Source organism: Scleropages formosus, chromosome 22 (assembly GCF_900964775.1).
Source record: "Scleropages formosus chromosome 22, fSclFor1.1, whole genome shotgun sequence".
In the NCBI taxonomy this organism is placed as follows: domain Eukaryota; kingdom Metazoa; phylum Chordata; class Actinopteri; order Osteoglossiformes; family Osteoglossidae; genus Scleropages; species Scleropages formosus.
In genome coordinates, this window is record NC_041827.1 from 20,507,561 (window position 1) to 20,520,854 (window position 13,294).

At 47.4% G+C, this 13,294-nt stretch overlaps 1 protein-coding gene across 1 annotated transcript; it reads left to right on the forward strand.

Annotated features, from left to right (window-relative positions):
- Window positions 1-1,986: 1,986 nt before the first annotated feature.
- On the forward strand, window positions 1,987-12,219 carry mdfic2 (MyoD family inhibitor domain containing 2). The gene is made up of 4 exons (XM_029247694.1): window positions 1,987-2,075; window positions 6,021-6,047; window positions 6,368-6,610; window positions 10,190-12,219. Exons 1-4 carry the CDS (start codon window positions 1,991-1,993, stop codon window positions 10,447-10,449), a joined length of 615 nt encoding a protein of 204 aa, XP_029103527.1. The 5' UTR covers window positions 1,987-1,990; the 3' UTR covers window positions 10,450-12,219.
- The last annotated feature ends 1,075 nt before the right edge of the window (window positions 12,220-13,294 follow it).

A 13,294-nucleotide genomic window follows, 5' to 3' on the forward strand; every position in this document is an offset into this window, starting at 1 on the left:
CTACTTGTGTGATGAACATTGGTGCATATGGTGACGGAAACTAACTGTACTTAAGAATCACACATCTGCAGTGATGTCTCTTTTTCCTAAGGTAATGCACAAATTGTATTTTCTATGAGATGTACTTTGCTTGGAGAAAAGCGTCTGCTAAATGAATAAATGTGTATTTGCAGGGCTGAATGAAATTCGTTCACAAATGAAAGCACTTGATGCTGGTGTTTCTTAGCTAATTTGCCTCTTCACCATTGCATAGACGCCTGGGAAAAGGACTCACGACCGCTACACATGTGTGGTGTGTAAGAAGGTGGTCTGGAGCATGTACATTTATGCCTGTATCTGAGGCTCTTCTCCAAAGCCACTTACAATGTTATGGTACTTACAACAATTTACCTCTTTATACAGCTGGGCAGTTTTTACTGGAGCAATTTAAGGTAAGTACCTTGCTCAAGGGTACCACAATAGCTGGAAGGATTGCAACCTGGGACCTTCGGGTCTAAAGGCAGCACCTGTAACCACTGCGCTAGCATGTGCCTTAGCTACTAAGTGCTTACATGTCTCAGCTTTGCTCTGTCTTATTTACATTTATTCATTTAGCTGATGCTTTTCTTCAAAGCAACTTCAAATTAACTCTATGTAGTGTTATCAGCCCAGGCACCTTATTCACCACGGTGAGTTACTGCTAGATACACTACTTACAATGGGTCACTCATCCATACAACAGTGGAACACACAGTCTCTCTCTCTGTCACTCACACACTACGGGGGAACCTCAACAGCATGTCCTTGGAGTGTGGGACGAAACCCACACAGACATACGGAGAACATGCAAACTCCACACAGGCTGGGCGGGGATTGAACCCACATCCTCTCGCACAACCAAGGAGCTGTGAGACAGTAGCGCTATCCACTGTGCCACTGTGTCACCGTGCCACCCATGTGTCCATGCAAGGGTACTGGGAAGGAGGCTATGAGCTCCTGTCCACCCTGAGATTGAAGAGGAACATTGTGGACAAGGGTCTGGCCATGGAACTGTAGACCAACTCTTCACCCACTGGGCACGGATACCCGAGGGGCCATCAGTTAGTGGTAGAAGTTCCTTACAGTGACAGGGTAAGTGGCGGCAAGTTCAAACTGGACTTAGCGATGACACCCGCACCCCCCACCAGGTGTTCACGGTAAGGGACGGTACGGAAGTGCTTACCATCGCCTTCTTCTGTGGGGTGCAAACACACACGACACGGAAACATGGAAAGCACACACACCCTGAGCAGGACTCAAACCTTCACCTGAACGCGGAGCTCAGGCACTGGGAGGGACCAGCAGTACCGCTGCGCCACTGTGCCGAGACCCACAGCCAATGTGCTCTTAGAGAGGGACAGTTTACACCGAGCTAGTATTTACACAGTAGTAGTTACACTCAGTGAGTACAGTACTACTCACAATGAACTCACACTCCGAGTGCCTCTGTGGGTTTCTAATGACACCGAGTTACTGTCCACTTCCACTGAGTTCCTACACCCCCCCCCCCCGTCTCGCTCACGTTTAACCCTAGTTAGGGTGAAAGCGTAGCCGCGCGCGGCAGAGCGCGCCGAGGCGCGACGTCACGAGCCGTGCGGGCTGGGTCACGGTGTCGCGCGGACGGGACGATCGAGGAGGAGGCGATCGACGCCGGGGCTGCTCCTCGCGAGGTCATCTTCTTCTCCGCCGGTACCGACCCCCGGACGGTGTCCCGCCGGGTAACGTGCGCTGCATCTCGCCTCGCTCGTGTCCGCGGAGTGGAGGTGGGGGGGTTTGGGGGGGGGGTTTCTTCTTTGACATGATGATTCTGTAACAACAGCTGCATTCCGGCTTTCCACAGATTCGCGTTCCAGTTCCCACATCTGCATAAATCATGTGGTAGTCTATTATTATTATTATTATTATTATTATTATTACTGAGCGATCTGTGTTATTGTTCATTTTTTAAATTATCTCACAAGTACAGTATCTGATGGCAGCGCAAAATTCCAGAGAAAATAACGAAACGTCGAGAAACACAATGGAAGGCGAAGAGCAGAGTATTTTGATAAAAGCCGGTAAGTTTTACTCGGAGGCATTTTGTTCTGAGACGACGAGCATAAACATCATTTTGTGCGTGTGCGTGTGTGTGCGTGTGTGTGTGGTGGGGGGGCACTGAGCAGGTAAGGGCTGTCCCAACACGTAGTTTCTGCACAATCAATGTTCTGCTTCTGCAGCAGGGTTTCTGCAACGAAATTTCAATTAGTCAATATGAAAGGAGCAATCAATAATATATCATATTATTGTATCTCCGCGACAGTGCTTTGTTTTTAATGCTTTTAGTTCCATATAGTGCATTTCAGTTTCAAGAACCCTTTTTTTTTGTGATTCAGTTCTGCTAAAAAAAAAAAAGCCCACGAAACTGCATTCCCCCCCCAAAAAAAGCGATACAAATCAGTAAGAGGAGAAATATGTCACAAATGGTTGGCTGATGACAATGTAACACACCCTGTTCCTCAGCTGGACCAGGTCTCCACCACAATTTGCCAGTACCAGCCATGATCTAGCAGTTCTGGGAACATTTCCTGTTCTACGAAGCTTTTTAGGGTATCATGGGCAAATTATAATAATTGTCGCAATGCAAACATTTTGACTATGCAGAAATACAGCCATATTTCCACAGTCAGAGCTGATGAACATCGGTTGCAGCATCTTGGTTTTGTCACCAATTAAATTCGAACAATAGAATCTTTTCTTTATGTATTTATCTTTGTGGAGCGGTGTGGGCATAAGGGCCTTTGCTATTGGGAAGCCCAAAATTTACAGGCCTAAAATGTTTTTAGAGCTCTGGGGCAGGAAACATTCTGTAGTTGTACTTTGTATAAGTGAAAATGACTGAAATGTAACTCAGTTGTTACTTGAAACAGATGAAATGAAAAAGACTGTCCATTATTACTTGTGTAGAGTATGAGTGAGAACCAGATTTGTTCAGAGTAGTCAAGGTGACTAAGACTAAAATGTTATGCATCTAAAGAGCATGAGGTGACTAAAATGATAAAATTTCACTTTTGTCAGGAAAGTAAGGTTACTGAAACAGTAAAATGTTACTTGAGTAGACAGTGTGAGGTGACTAAAATTGTAAAATTTTACTCATGTAGAGTATTCGAGGTGATTAAAACTGTAAAATGTCACTTATGTAGAGGATTTGAAGAGACAAACTATATAATGTTATTTATGTAGAGAATTTGAGGTGACTAAAACTGGAAAATGTTGCTTTTAGTCACCTAAATTTTTCTACATCACTAAAGTTTAAATTTTAGGTGACTAAAACAGTAAAATGACACTCATATAGGGAGTGTGAGGTTACTAAACTGGAAACTAAACTGACTAGAACTATGTAGTTTGTGTTACTTGGGCTGGTAGACAAGGCAACAAAGACGGAAACAATACTCATGTAGGATGAGGGAGACCAGTTGTATTGGCAGTATCCTGTTGAATTTTTTTAAATTAAATTTTGATTCCACTTAAATAATAGAGGGAACTTAGTCAGACCAAATATAAAGACTCGGCAAATAGTAAGTGATTTTTGAGAAGACGCTAGAGTTGATGGGTGGCTTCAGCAGAACGTTGGCTGTGCATGGGGATCTTGGGTATTCAAACGTGGACGCTAGTCTTTGTCCAAAGAAAGTGTGTTAGCATGTTTTAATGAACAAGGTTTGGCATAACCTTCCTAAACAGAGCCTCCTATTACCCATTCCTTGCTCGTATTTATTTTCGTCTGTGGAGTCCCGTTTTGTCCACTGAGCTCTTTCGTCACTGCAAATCCCGTCTTTGCTTCCGAGGTGCTCCTCCTCTAAACCAGCCCCTCGCAGGGCAACTCGAACCCGTGCACACGCTCCGTTTATCGGCTACCTCTGGTCGAAGGGGCGTTCGCTCTTGTTCATAACGCCATTAAAGACGTCAGACTTAGAAAAAGGATCAAAGTGTTTCCCTGATCAACCACCACTTTAACCCCCCTTGTCCCATAGACTGATGGTGTGTTTTTCAGTTTAACACTCCTTCAAAAATAGAGCTAGAAACGTGGTGTCACGAAACACTATATTTTAGCACATAGGATGCCATATGTTTAAACCACACGATATGAAGAAGAATTAAGAAATTTAAATGACAGGCCATAAGAGCAACAGCTTCGCTGTAACGAAACAGAGCAGCACTTCGGTTGAACAGACGCAGTATGTCCACTCAGCTGTGCTCCTTAGCCGTATTGCTGGCGCTCACCGTCACATGTGGTAAAGTACATATTTTAAGGCCAGGCTTTCTCCACACCAGAGTTCTCAGTTCATATGGGTCCTTTTTCGGTAGATACAGCTTTACCGGTGCATTATGGGTACGTGGGTAGGAGCACACCACGACGGCAGAGAGCACACTCTGTTCAACTATAGAAACAAATTCTAAAAACTGCCGGGCCTTTGGCCTAACAACATGTTCATCACACAAACCAACACCGTGGGACTTTCTGCAAAAAAGTTTTTTTTTAACCGTGCTTTTTTAATTACGAAATTTGGTTCCAAGCCCATACAGCCCAAAGCCATTTCCTTTTTCCCCCGATTTTTTTTTTTTTTTTTACTAGACTAACAATGCTTATTCCCATTAAAATCTGTACGCCAAGTACGTTCTACAAGTTAATAAATCATAAGACATTAAATGTTAAATAAAACGGAGGAAAGCGGCAGTAAATAATTCATTTGGGATAGGTGGGAGGAAAACAAACAGGGTAGCGAAGTCGCAGCAGCCGTTCATTAATAGTAAGTATTCAGATCTGTCTGTGCAAAGTGGATTCATTATTGACTCGTTTCGGTGAACTACTGAAGAACCCAAAGGGAGGTGGCGGAGCCACGTTCGCAGCGGAAACGCGCAACGGCGGGACAGTGGGGAACCATCCCGGAGCGGAGAGCTCTGTGCTAGCTCTATTATTTATTTTCGACATGTGTTGCTTAACGCTCCGAAACGTGCGTACATCACGGGGCGCGCTGGTAATCGCCAGTTGTGTTTTGCATCCTCTGAGAGAGGGGCGGCTTTATGGCCGGAAGAGACATCTGTGAATTTCCAGCGCCGTAAGAAGCCCTGTTGAGGACGCCAAAGGAAACCCCTCTCGGTACCTTCATATTTTTTGCCAGGACGACCGCCTTCTTACTGACATCCGGTTCTTTCCGTGGGAGAGTTATATTACCCTGCTGATGCATCACCCCCCCACCCCACCCCACCCCACCCCACCCCCCACTCTGCTGTCGTCTCTCCGTTTGAAGCCAACGCCTCCTATAGCTTTTAAGAGTCGTTGAGGTGGACGCCGTCAGCATCTGATGGAGTTTCACCCGGGGCTCCGGTGCACAAGGAGGCCAACAGCGGGGCGCGAACAAAGCAAGCGTGAGAAGCAAAGCGTCGCGCTCGCTCAGCTCGAGCGCATGAGCGACACACGAGTTCAAGGGAGGTAACAGAATCCAGATAAGAGGCACCGATCAATAACCGCCCCTCCCTGCGACCAAACCTCACTGCCAGGCGGTCCCCCTAAAAGGCTACCCATCTTGCACCTCTCTGCTCAGTAAAACATTCCCATGAGGTCTAAATGTTAATGGAATGGGTGTCTGGTCAATTCTGACTATATGTGCAGTTTTCCTTTAAGTTTAATTTAGAAAAATATTTCTTCTCTTTAATAATTTACGGTGTCTCAGATCAAAAACGCTGACCCACTTTGTTTTGTTTTTTTGTCTTGTTTTCAGAAAAAGGCAAGTGTAGAAAATGATTATATTCAGATATTCCATTTCATTTGTTTTGTGGACATTCTCGAAACCTACATCAGCCAGCTTTCAATAATTAATATTATTTCCTTTCCATAATGAAACATTCTCATGCTCTGTTCTGCATGTAAATCCACAAAGTCAGCTTTTAGCAGCAGCTCTTTTTCCTCATAAATTGTCTTCCCGAGTTACCATCTTAACCTGTACGTATCTTTACATTCCTCACAGGATGCGACAAGGAACAAAGAGAGTCAGGTGAGTAAAGGAATACGTGTGCAAGGGAGAAATCGAGCGTATGGTGAAAGGGGAATTTTACAGCGCTTGCTATAGGAAAAAAGGGATGGGAGGGAATAAGAAAAAAAGTGGCGCGAACACCGAAGACGTAGTTAGGGGCAAGCGAACGTCCTGGAAAAAAAAAAAAGGGAAATTAAAGATGGGAGCAGGAGGGGAAAAAAAAACAAGATTTTCTTCGAGAACCATTTGAGAATGTAAGTTCGTTAGAAAGGAAAAGTGTGCAGGACTCGTCGTCACTCGAACTACGTGACCTTCTGCGTTTTCCACTGTCGAGTGTTCAGGAGGCCCGCTCCCGCGTGACACGCAGCCCGTGCTGAGGCAGGAGCCGGCCAGGAGCGCCCGCATCAAACTGGGCGGAGCCAACGCGGACGCCCACCCCCGCGGCGGCGGCGGCGGCGGCGGCGGCCTTCGTGGGGCCTCCGATCGCGACGCGTCCACCTACTCCCTCTGCTCTATGCACAAGTACGGCAGCAGCTGCTCTTCCGTGGACCGGCTGTCTGCCGCGCCCCAGCCCGACGCGGGAGGTGGGTGTCTCGGTGCGGCCACATCACCGAGAGCGGGCCGAGACGCGGTAACGTGACGCGGTAACGTGACGCGGTAACATGACGCCTCTCCCCTAATGCCACCGCCGGACATCATGCGCTCCCAGCCCAACGGTACGACCGCGCAAAATGCTTTGAACTGTATCGAAAGGCGCTCGACGTTTTACGTTTCGTTTCTGAAACGCGAATCCCCCTCAAAATTTTACATTTCACCACCAGCACGCTTTTCCGGCCACCTCTGAGTATGCATTTATCCAGTTTGCCATTATAATAAATGATTAAATATCCTTCGGTGATTTAATGTCGTGCACGAGAACGAAAATCTTATATTTTATTATAAACTGGCTTGAGCATTGGAAATACTTTTTAGTAAATGAGGCCATGCATTTGATTATCCTTAAATACAGGTGCACGTTAATTATTAAACAGCAGGTCTGCTGAAGAAATGGGTACATTGATTTTCTGATATGATAGAGTACAGCGCAGTATCTGCTGCAAGTATATTTCATCTTAGACAACGTGCAACATTTTTCTTCATTTAAGCTATTCTTACATTCAGATGAGCGGGAAACAAAAAAAAAAAAGCTCGTTTCTCCTACGGTGTTTCCGAGTCGCATCTTTTTTTTGTTTTTGACGTTTACGTTGACGCCGAACGAGCCCCGAGCGTGCGTTTCAGCGGAAAGGCTGCACGCACGGAGGCCGCCCTGCCGTCCCATCATGCCTCGCTTAACAGAAGCAGTTACAAATTAGGCCCATTATTACTTTGTTCCGAAGGCTACTTCTGTGGCCATCTTTTTACTATGGTCATCATTTGAAGTGAATGATGTGTAGCGCTCGCGAGTCCTCGCGGGACGCAGCTCACACGCGCCCACCCCGCTGCGTGGCGAAGGCACCCAGGCAAGGCGAGCGCTCTTCGGAAGAGGGCCCCAAAGGCCGATGCTAATTGATGAGGTTTGCAGGCTGCCTCCTCGGTGGTCCGTGCACTAAGAAGCGAAAGGTGAGCTCCTAAATTATGCATGCCTTAAGAAACGCGTGAGGAGAAGGGGGGGTGCTTTTAAAACATTATAAACAGTAAGTGTAGACAGGCAATAGTTCTTTAGGGGAAATTCAGATCTTGTACATTTTAATATTATTATAATTATTATAGTTTATAATTTATTCATTTAGCAATTCTTTTCTCCTAGGCAGCTTACAGTGCTAAGGTACTTAGAGTGATTTGGCAGGGTCATTTTTACCGCATCAGTTCAGGGTAAGTACCTTCATCAAGGGTACTGTAGGCGTGGGTGGGTTTCGAACCTGGGTCTTTGATTGCAAGTGCCACTTGCTACCCAGCATATATGGTGTGTGAGTGACACAGAGAGAGAGCGTGTGTGTGTTCCACTGATGTGTGGATGAGTGACCCAGTGTAAGCAGTGTATCTAGCAGTGTAAGTCACCGCGGTGAATAAGGTGTGTGGGCTCATAACACTCCATAGAGTTCACTGGAAGCCGTTTTGGAGAAAAGTGTCTGATAAATAAATAAATGTAAATGTGAAATATGGAAGCTCGTTTCCGTCTCAGAATAATCCACGTATCCGAAATATTTCATTTCGGCTTCTCATTTTCCTTGCAAAACTTTAACTGAAGCAAGAACGTTTCACTTCCATAATGCATTCGAACCTTTTTCCCAGATTTGGTCGAGAGCAATTAATTACCCAGCACACGCACACCGATGCGATAGAGGCGAACGGAGGTGCGCACAACCCGCTTCTTTGCACTCTGTAGTCTTCTCAGCAGGCGCCGTGATGCACTCGGGGGAACGTGCGGCTCACCCGGTTCCACCCACAGCCCCGCGGGCGCCTGTCTGACCACGGCCGCTGCCGCCGAGACAACAGCGGTCGCCCGCCGTCCAAGGGAACGTGGGCCGGTTAACGCTCTCTAGCACTTCCCTCGTGGGGCACGTTGGAGATGTTAACCCGAGTTATGTGGTTGGTAGTTTCATGAAAAATAGTAGAGGCGGCCCTCGTCTTACGATGGCGTTCCAGTCCGATGACCTCGCCACAAGTGGTCTTAGTCATTAGTCTCAAATCCCTTCATACTCGGTTATATAAACCATGAGGATATACAGTATAAATATGCATGAATGCCATGTTGTATAAAAGGTCTTTGTTACATTTTCTCCACTAATTTCGCACATTGTTCAAGTGAAAATAATACTATAGACTACATATGAAGGAGTACTATAAAATAATACTATTAAAAATACAGTACAGCACCATAATTATATTCTCATGCTGCACTGTTATTTCCACTTTCATTTCTAAATCTGCTGTCACTTGCGTTTTCTTTTCTGCGCCGAAAGAACGTTCGCTTTTTCGTCGGCTAACCATTTCAGATAAAACGTAATTTGAAGGGAATCGCAAACAAAACGTTCCGTAAACAAAACGCAGTCCCTGCTGCGGACCCAAACAACAACAGTGCGTTCGGTTACTAAAGAATGTAATTACTGGTAAACAACGTAATTATCATCCTGTGAAATGATATTTGCGGGACAGTTTTTTAATGCCCCAGTCAAGGCTTGTTAAATGTCATTTTGTCTATAAGTTTCCGTTTTATTGGTATATAACCGACACTCAAAGCTGTCCAGTAAAGAGGGGGGAACATCATGTTGCCTCAATTACCGCACATCCCCAGCAGTTCGTTCAAGTGCCCCCACAAGAGGACATCTGGACCTTAACTGCTGCACTGTGAGCCATTCTTCAGCAGGGCAGCCCGAAAGGAAAAATTAAATCCCTTTGTCATTGTCATATGACTTTAACCATGACACTATTATTGTGTGTGTGTGTGCGTGTGTGTGTGTGTTTTGGTGACATCTATACAGGTTTTGAGCTGTAAGTATAACCAAGCCCTAAATGTGAAAACGGCTCCCGGCTCTCTTGCGATGGGACGTCAACCGAGGTCCAGAATGTACGCGGTCATGATGGTTGCGTTCCATGTTGGAGGTCTTACAGGTCTTGTGTCACTGTGAAATGAAGACCACCATGTTTACGGCACATCCAGATGGTAAACGTATGGACGGCAGCTCTAGTTCCTTCTCTACAGAGTTGGCTGAAGGACTGGTATTATTACTTAACCAGACCAGGTGTTTGGTGTTCTTACGCCATACTGGCGGCACGGCGGCACAGTGAGTAGTGCTCGTCTCACAGCGCCTGGGTGGTGCAAGAAGACGTGGTTTCAATCCCTGCTCAGTCTGTGTGGAGTTTGCATGTTCTCCCCGTGTCTGTGTGGGTTTCCCCTGGGTGTTCTGGTTTCCTCCCACACTCCAAAGACATACTGTTCAGGTTCACCCATAGTGTGTGAGTGACAGAGAAAGTGTGTGTGTCCCACTGATGTATGGATGAGTGACCCAGTGTAAGTAGTGTATCTAGCAGTGTAAGTCACCGCGGTGAATAAGGTGTGTGGGCTGATAACACTACATAGAGTTCATTGGAAGTTGCTTTGGAGAAAAGTGTCTGCTAATGAATGAATGTAAATGTTAAATATTGCGCATAGCTAATCCATCCTTCTCCATCTCTGCCCTCAGATGACTGCGCCTCCATTATCCTCACCTGCCTCTTCTGCAGGTTCTACGACGTCTTGCTCATGCTGCCGGACACGTGCGAGAGCGCCGCACTTCGCTGCTGCCCCACCTGTGGGCTTCTGTCGGCCCCGGCAGAGCCGCTACACAGCCACGACGACTGCAACTGCAACCTGGAGTTCGACTGTGGCCTTTTGGATGCCTGCCACGAGACGGGCGAGTGTCTCGAGCTGGCCATGGAGGTCTCGGAGATCTGCTACCGCTGAGGCCTCGCCGCTGGTCAGCGCTCCGCCGACGCGAGGCTTCGCCTGCCTTGTGAAGTTGAGATGACAGCGAGTCCGCAGGGAGTCGCCGAAGAGCGACATCAGGAGGGAGGAAGGGATATTATGCGAGTCATTGGTACCTTTTGCCGTGATGACAGGGTTTCCGAGGAGACGCATTAAAGATGGTGCCCTTGGCAGCGACAGTATGCGCTGCTCCTACAACCAGTTGGCCACCCACTCGCCCAACACAACAGTGATGCATCATCTATTTTTTAATCTTTGCCATCAAGTCCCCGAGGTGCCCGCCACCGCCGCCGCCGCTCTATTCTTGAGTGAGATTCTTATCTCAAACTGCTCCGCTAAGTATCTAATTATTTAAATTGTGAAACTGCCAGCTATGCAAGAACATTTCGCACAACGGTAATCTGCTACGGTATCACGCTGGACCACCCGTCAGCTTTTGGACACCCACCCGTGTTGCTGTAACCCAGGTGCTTTTACGCGTTGGTCTGGAAAGTTCTGCGGCTCACTGCGGGGGTGCTGGCGCTTCGAACGGGGAAGCTCCGCATACGGGACCCCTTGCCACGTGCGCAAGACCACGGCTGTCAGAGCAGCAACGGGCTGCCGTGCCGAATGGCCCGCACCCGGACGTCCCGAAAAAGCCGTATGGAAAGCGAGGGGGCGTTTGCCGAGCCACGGAGCTCACAGAATGGATGGCGAACACCCCTCCTCCTGGATCCCATCGATCTTCGCTCCCTATCCTCGATGCGGTGCCCTTCCTAACCCGCCGCAGCGGCTCATCCCACGAAAAGGCAAAGGACGAGAGGATGTCGGAACGCGGGAATGATGTAAAGTGTACATAGTACCGTATTTCATGTATACATAATGCGTGGGTGTGATGTAATGACAGTCCCATCCTTGGGAAGGTGCACAGAATATATGGTACTGAGGAGGTGCGTAACTATGAGCATGTCTTGCTAAGTATTTATCTGGTACCTCGCATATTATCGTGCATCGAGAAGACACAGGCATGTAATACCACAGCGCTGCACCGTGTTACCTCTCGAGGTGCGTCCGCTGGGTTTTTTTCATGAGTCTCGGAAAGCCATTAGGAATACAGCAAATTGAGCTCTTCGTTCCTTTACGCTTTTATGCGCGAAAACAGTACGGTGCAAGGACGCCGTTAAAGGTGGAACACCCGACGACAGGAGAGCGCAATTACAAAAGTGACAAAACTGTATTATAATGAAGAGATGAAAGCAGAATAAAGTCAAAACGCACTATTTCCTGAATCCAGCACCCGAGAAATAATTAAAATATCTTAATTCCCATGTTCCTGACAAGACATATTCCCCCCTCAGCACTAAGAGCATCAGAACTAAACAGCATAATGAAAAAAAAAGAAGAGAAATAAGTCAGGATCCCCATCAAGGGATGATATTGAGTTTTGATGTTTTAAAAACGAGTGCAATTGCTGCGCACAGTTTGAAAGACGGCGGCGAATGGCTCCACCCTGCAGCTAGAGAAATTGTGCTCTGCAGGACGCTGAGCCATTGTAATTGTTTATTTGTTTGTTTATCTGTTTCCATCTCCCCCTGCCATTCGCTAGAGGTTCTGCCGTCATTAGTTCCCGGGTTTGAAATAGCATCCTTGTAAGTGAGCGACGGCCCTCGAAGAACGATGCGCTGCGAAGTCACTGTCCATTTTCTCTCCTAACTGGGGTGGGGAGGGCGGGTTGAGAGGCTGGGCGCGGGCGCGCACACACACACACACACACACTTCAGCCTGCCTTTTGTTCTGGCCACACCTCCAGAAACCGCAGCTAAATTTGCCCATTACAAGCCAGGGCCCAATTTCAGAGCCGGGCGCTCTAACTAATACTGCGCCGTAAAAACCTGTCGGAGGCCCTCTGCGCTTTAATGAACATAAAGTGCATCTGCATACTGCATAAACAGACGCCTAATTCAAACTGGAAACATCTGCGCAGCGCCTGCCTTAAAAGTTGCTGGAACGCTCTCATTATTACCTGGTCCTTATGGGAGTTGCGTCGGCTCGAAGCTTTCTAATGCTTTTTAATTTACTCCGAGTGCCGCCTCCTTTCAAGAACAGGTTTAAAAGGCATCTTTTTTTTACGTGTCCTCCCCTTTAGTCCCATAAGGAAGAAGACACGGCAGCAGCTAAATGGTCACTCTTAAAAACGCGGCTTCGCGGAGAACTTTTAAGTGCGGCCTATTTGAAGGCGTTCCTTTACGCGATGATTTTCATAAGCGAGCGGCGACGGGACACGTTCGCGTAACTGGCCGGGACAGCCGGTAGCACAGCGGTTAGTGCTACTGCCATCGGATCCGAAGGTTGCGGGTTTGAGTCCCACCTCCAGCTGTAGTACCCTTGAGCAATGCACTTACTCTCAATTGCTCTGCTAAAATTACCCAGCTGTATAAATGGGTAAATAATTGTAAGATGCTTTAGAGAAAAGTGTCAGCTAAATAAGTATGAATGAAATCTGTGTGACTGCAGGCTGGAAAACAGAGCTTTGGGCTGACAAAACGCACGGTCCTTGACAATTGTTTACTGGGGCATTATAGGGAGCGGGCGCCGAGTGAAACGGCCTTGTTTTGAGTCACAAGTTCCGCTTAGGCGGTGCTCTGCTCCCTATCGGGTGTTTTTCGGTGTTTAGCTCCTGCCTGCTTCATTAGGCCTCTCTGCTGGTTGAACCGCGCTAACAGCTTCTCCCATCTGAGGGTCTTTCACACAGCTCGGGGAGGTCTCCCCGGGGGTGCCGCATGATGAAATATTAACATCGTGCCTTGACCGAGGGAGGCGGCGTGGTCCTCAGACGCGGGCCTCA

Bases quoted from the DNA above. Each gene is read 5' to 3' on its own strand.
- mdfic2 (XM_029247694.1), top strand. From the start codon at position 1,991: ATGGCAGCGCAAAATTCCAGAGAAAATAACGAAACGTCGAGAAACACA. The intron at 2,076-6,020 runs GTAAGTTTTACT...CATTCCTCACAG, and splicing joins GAGTATTTTGATAAAAGCCG to GATGCGACAAGGAACAAAGA. The intron at 6,611-10,189 runs GTGGGTGTCTCG...CTCTGCCCTCAG, and splicing joins GCCCCAGCCCGACGCGGGAG to ATGACTGCGCCTCCATTATC.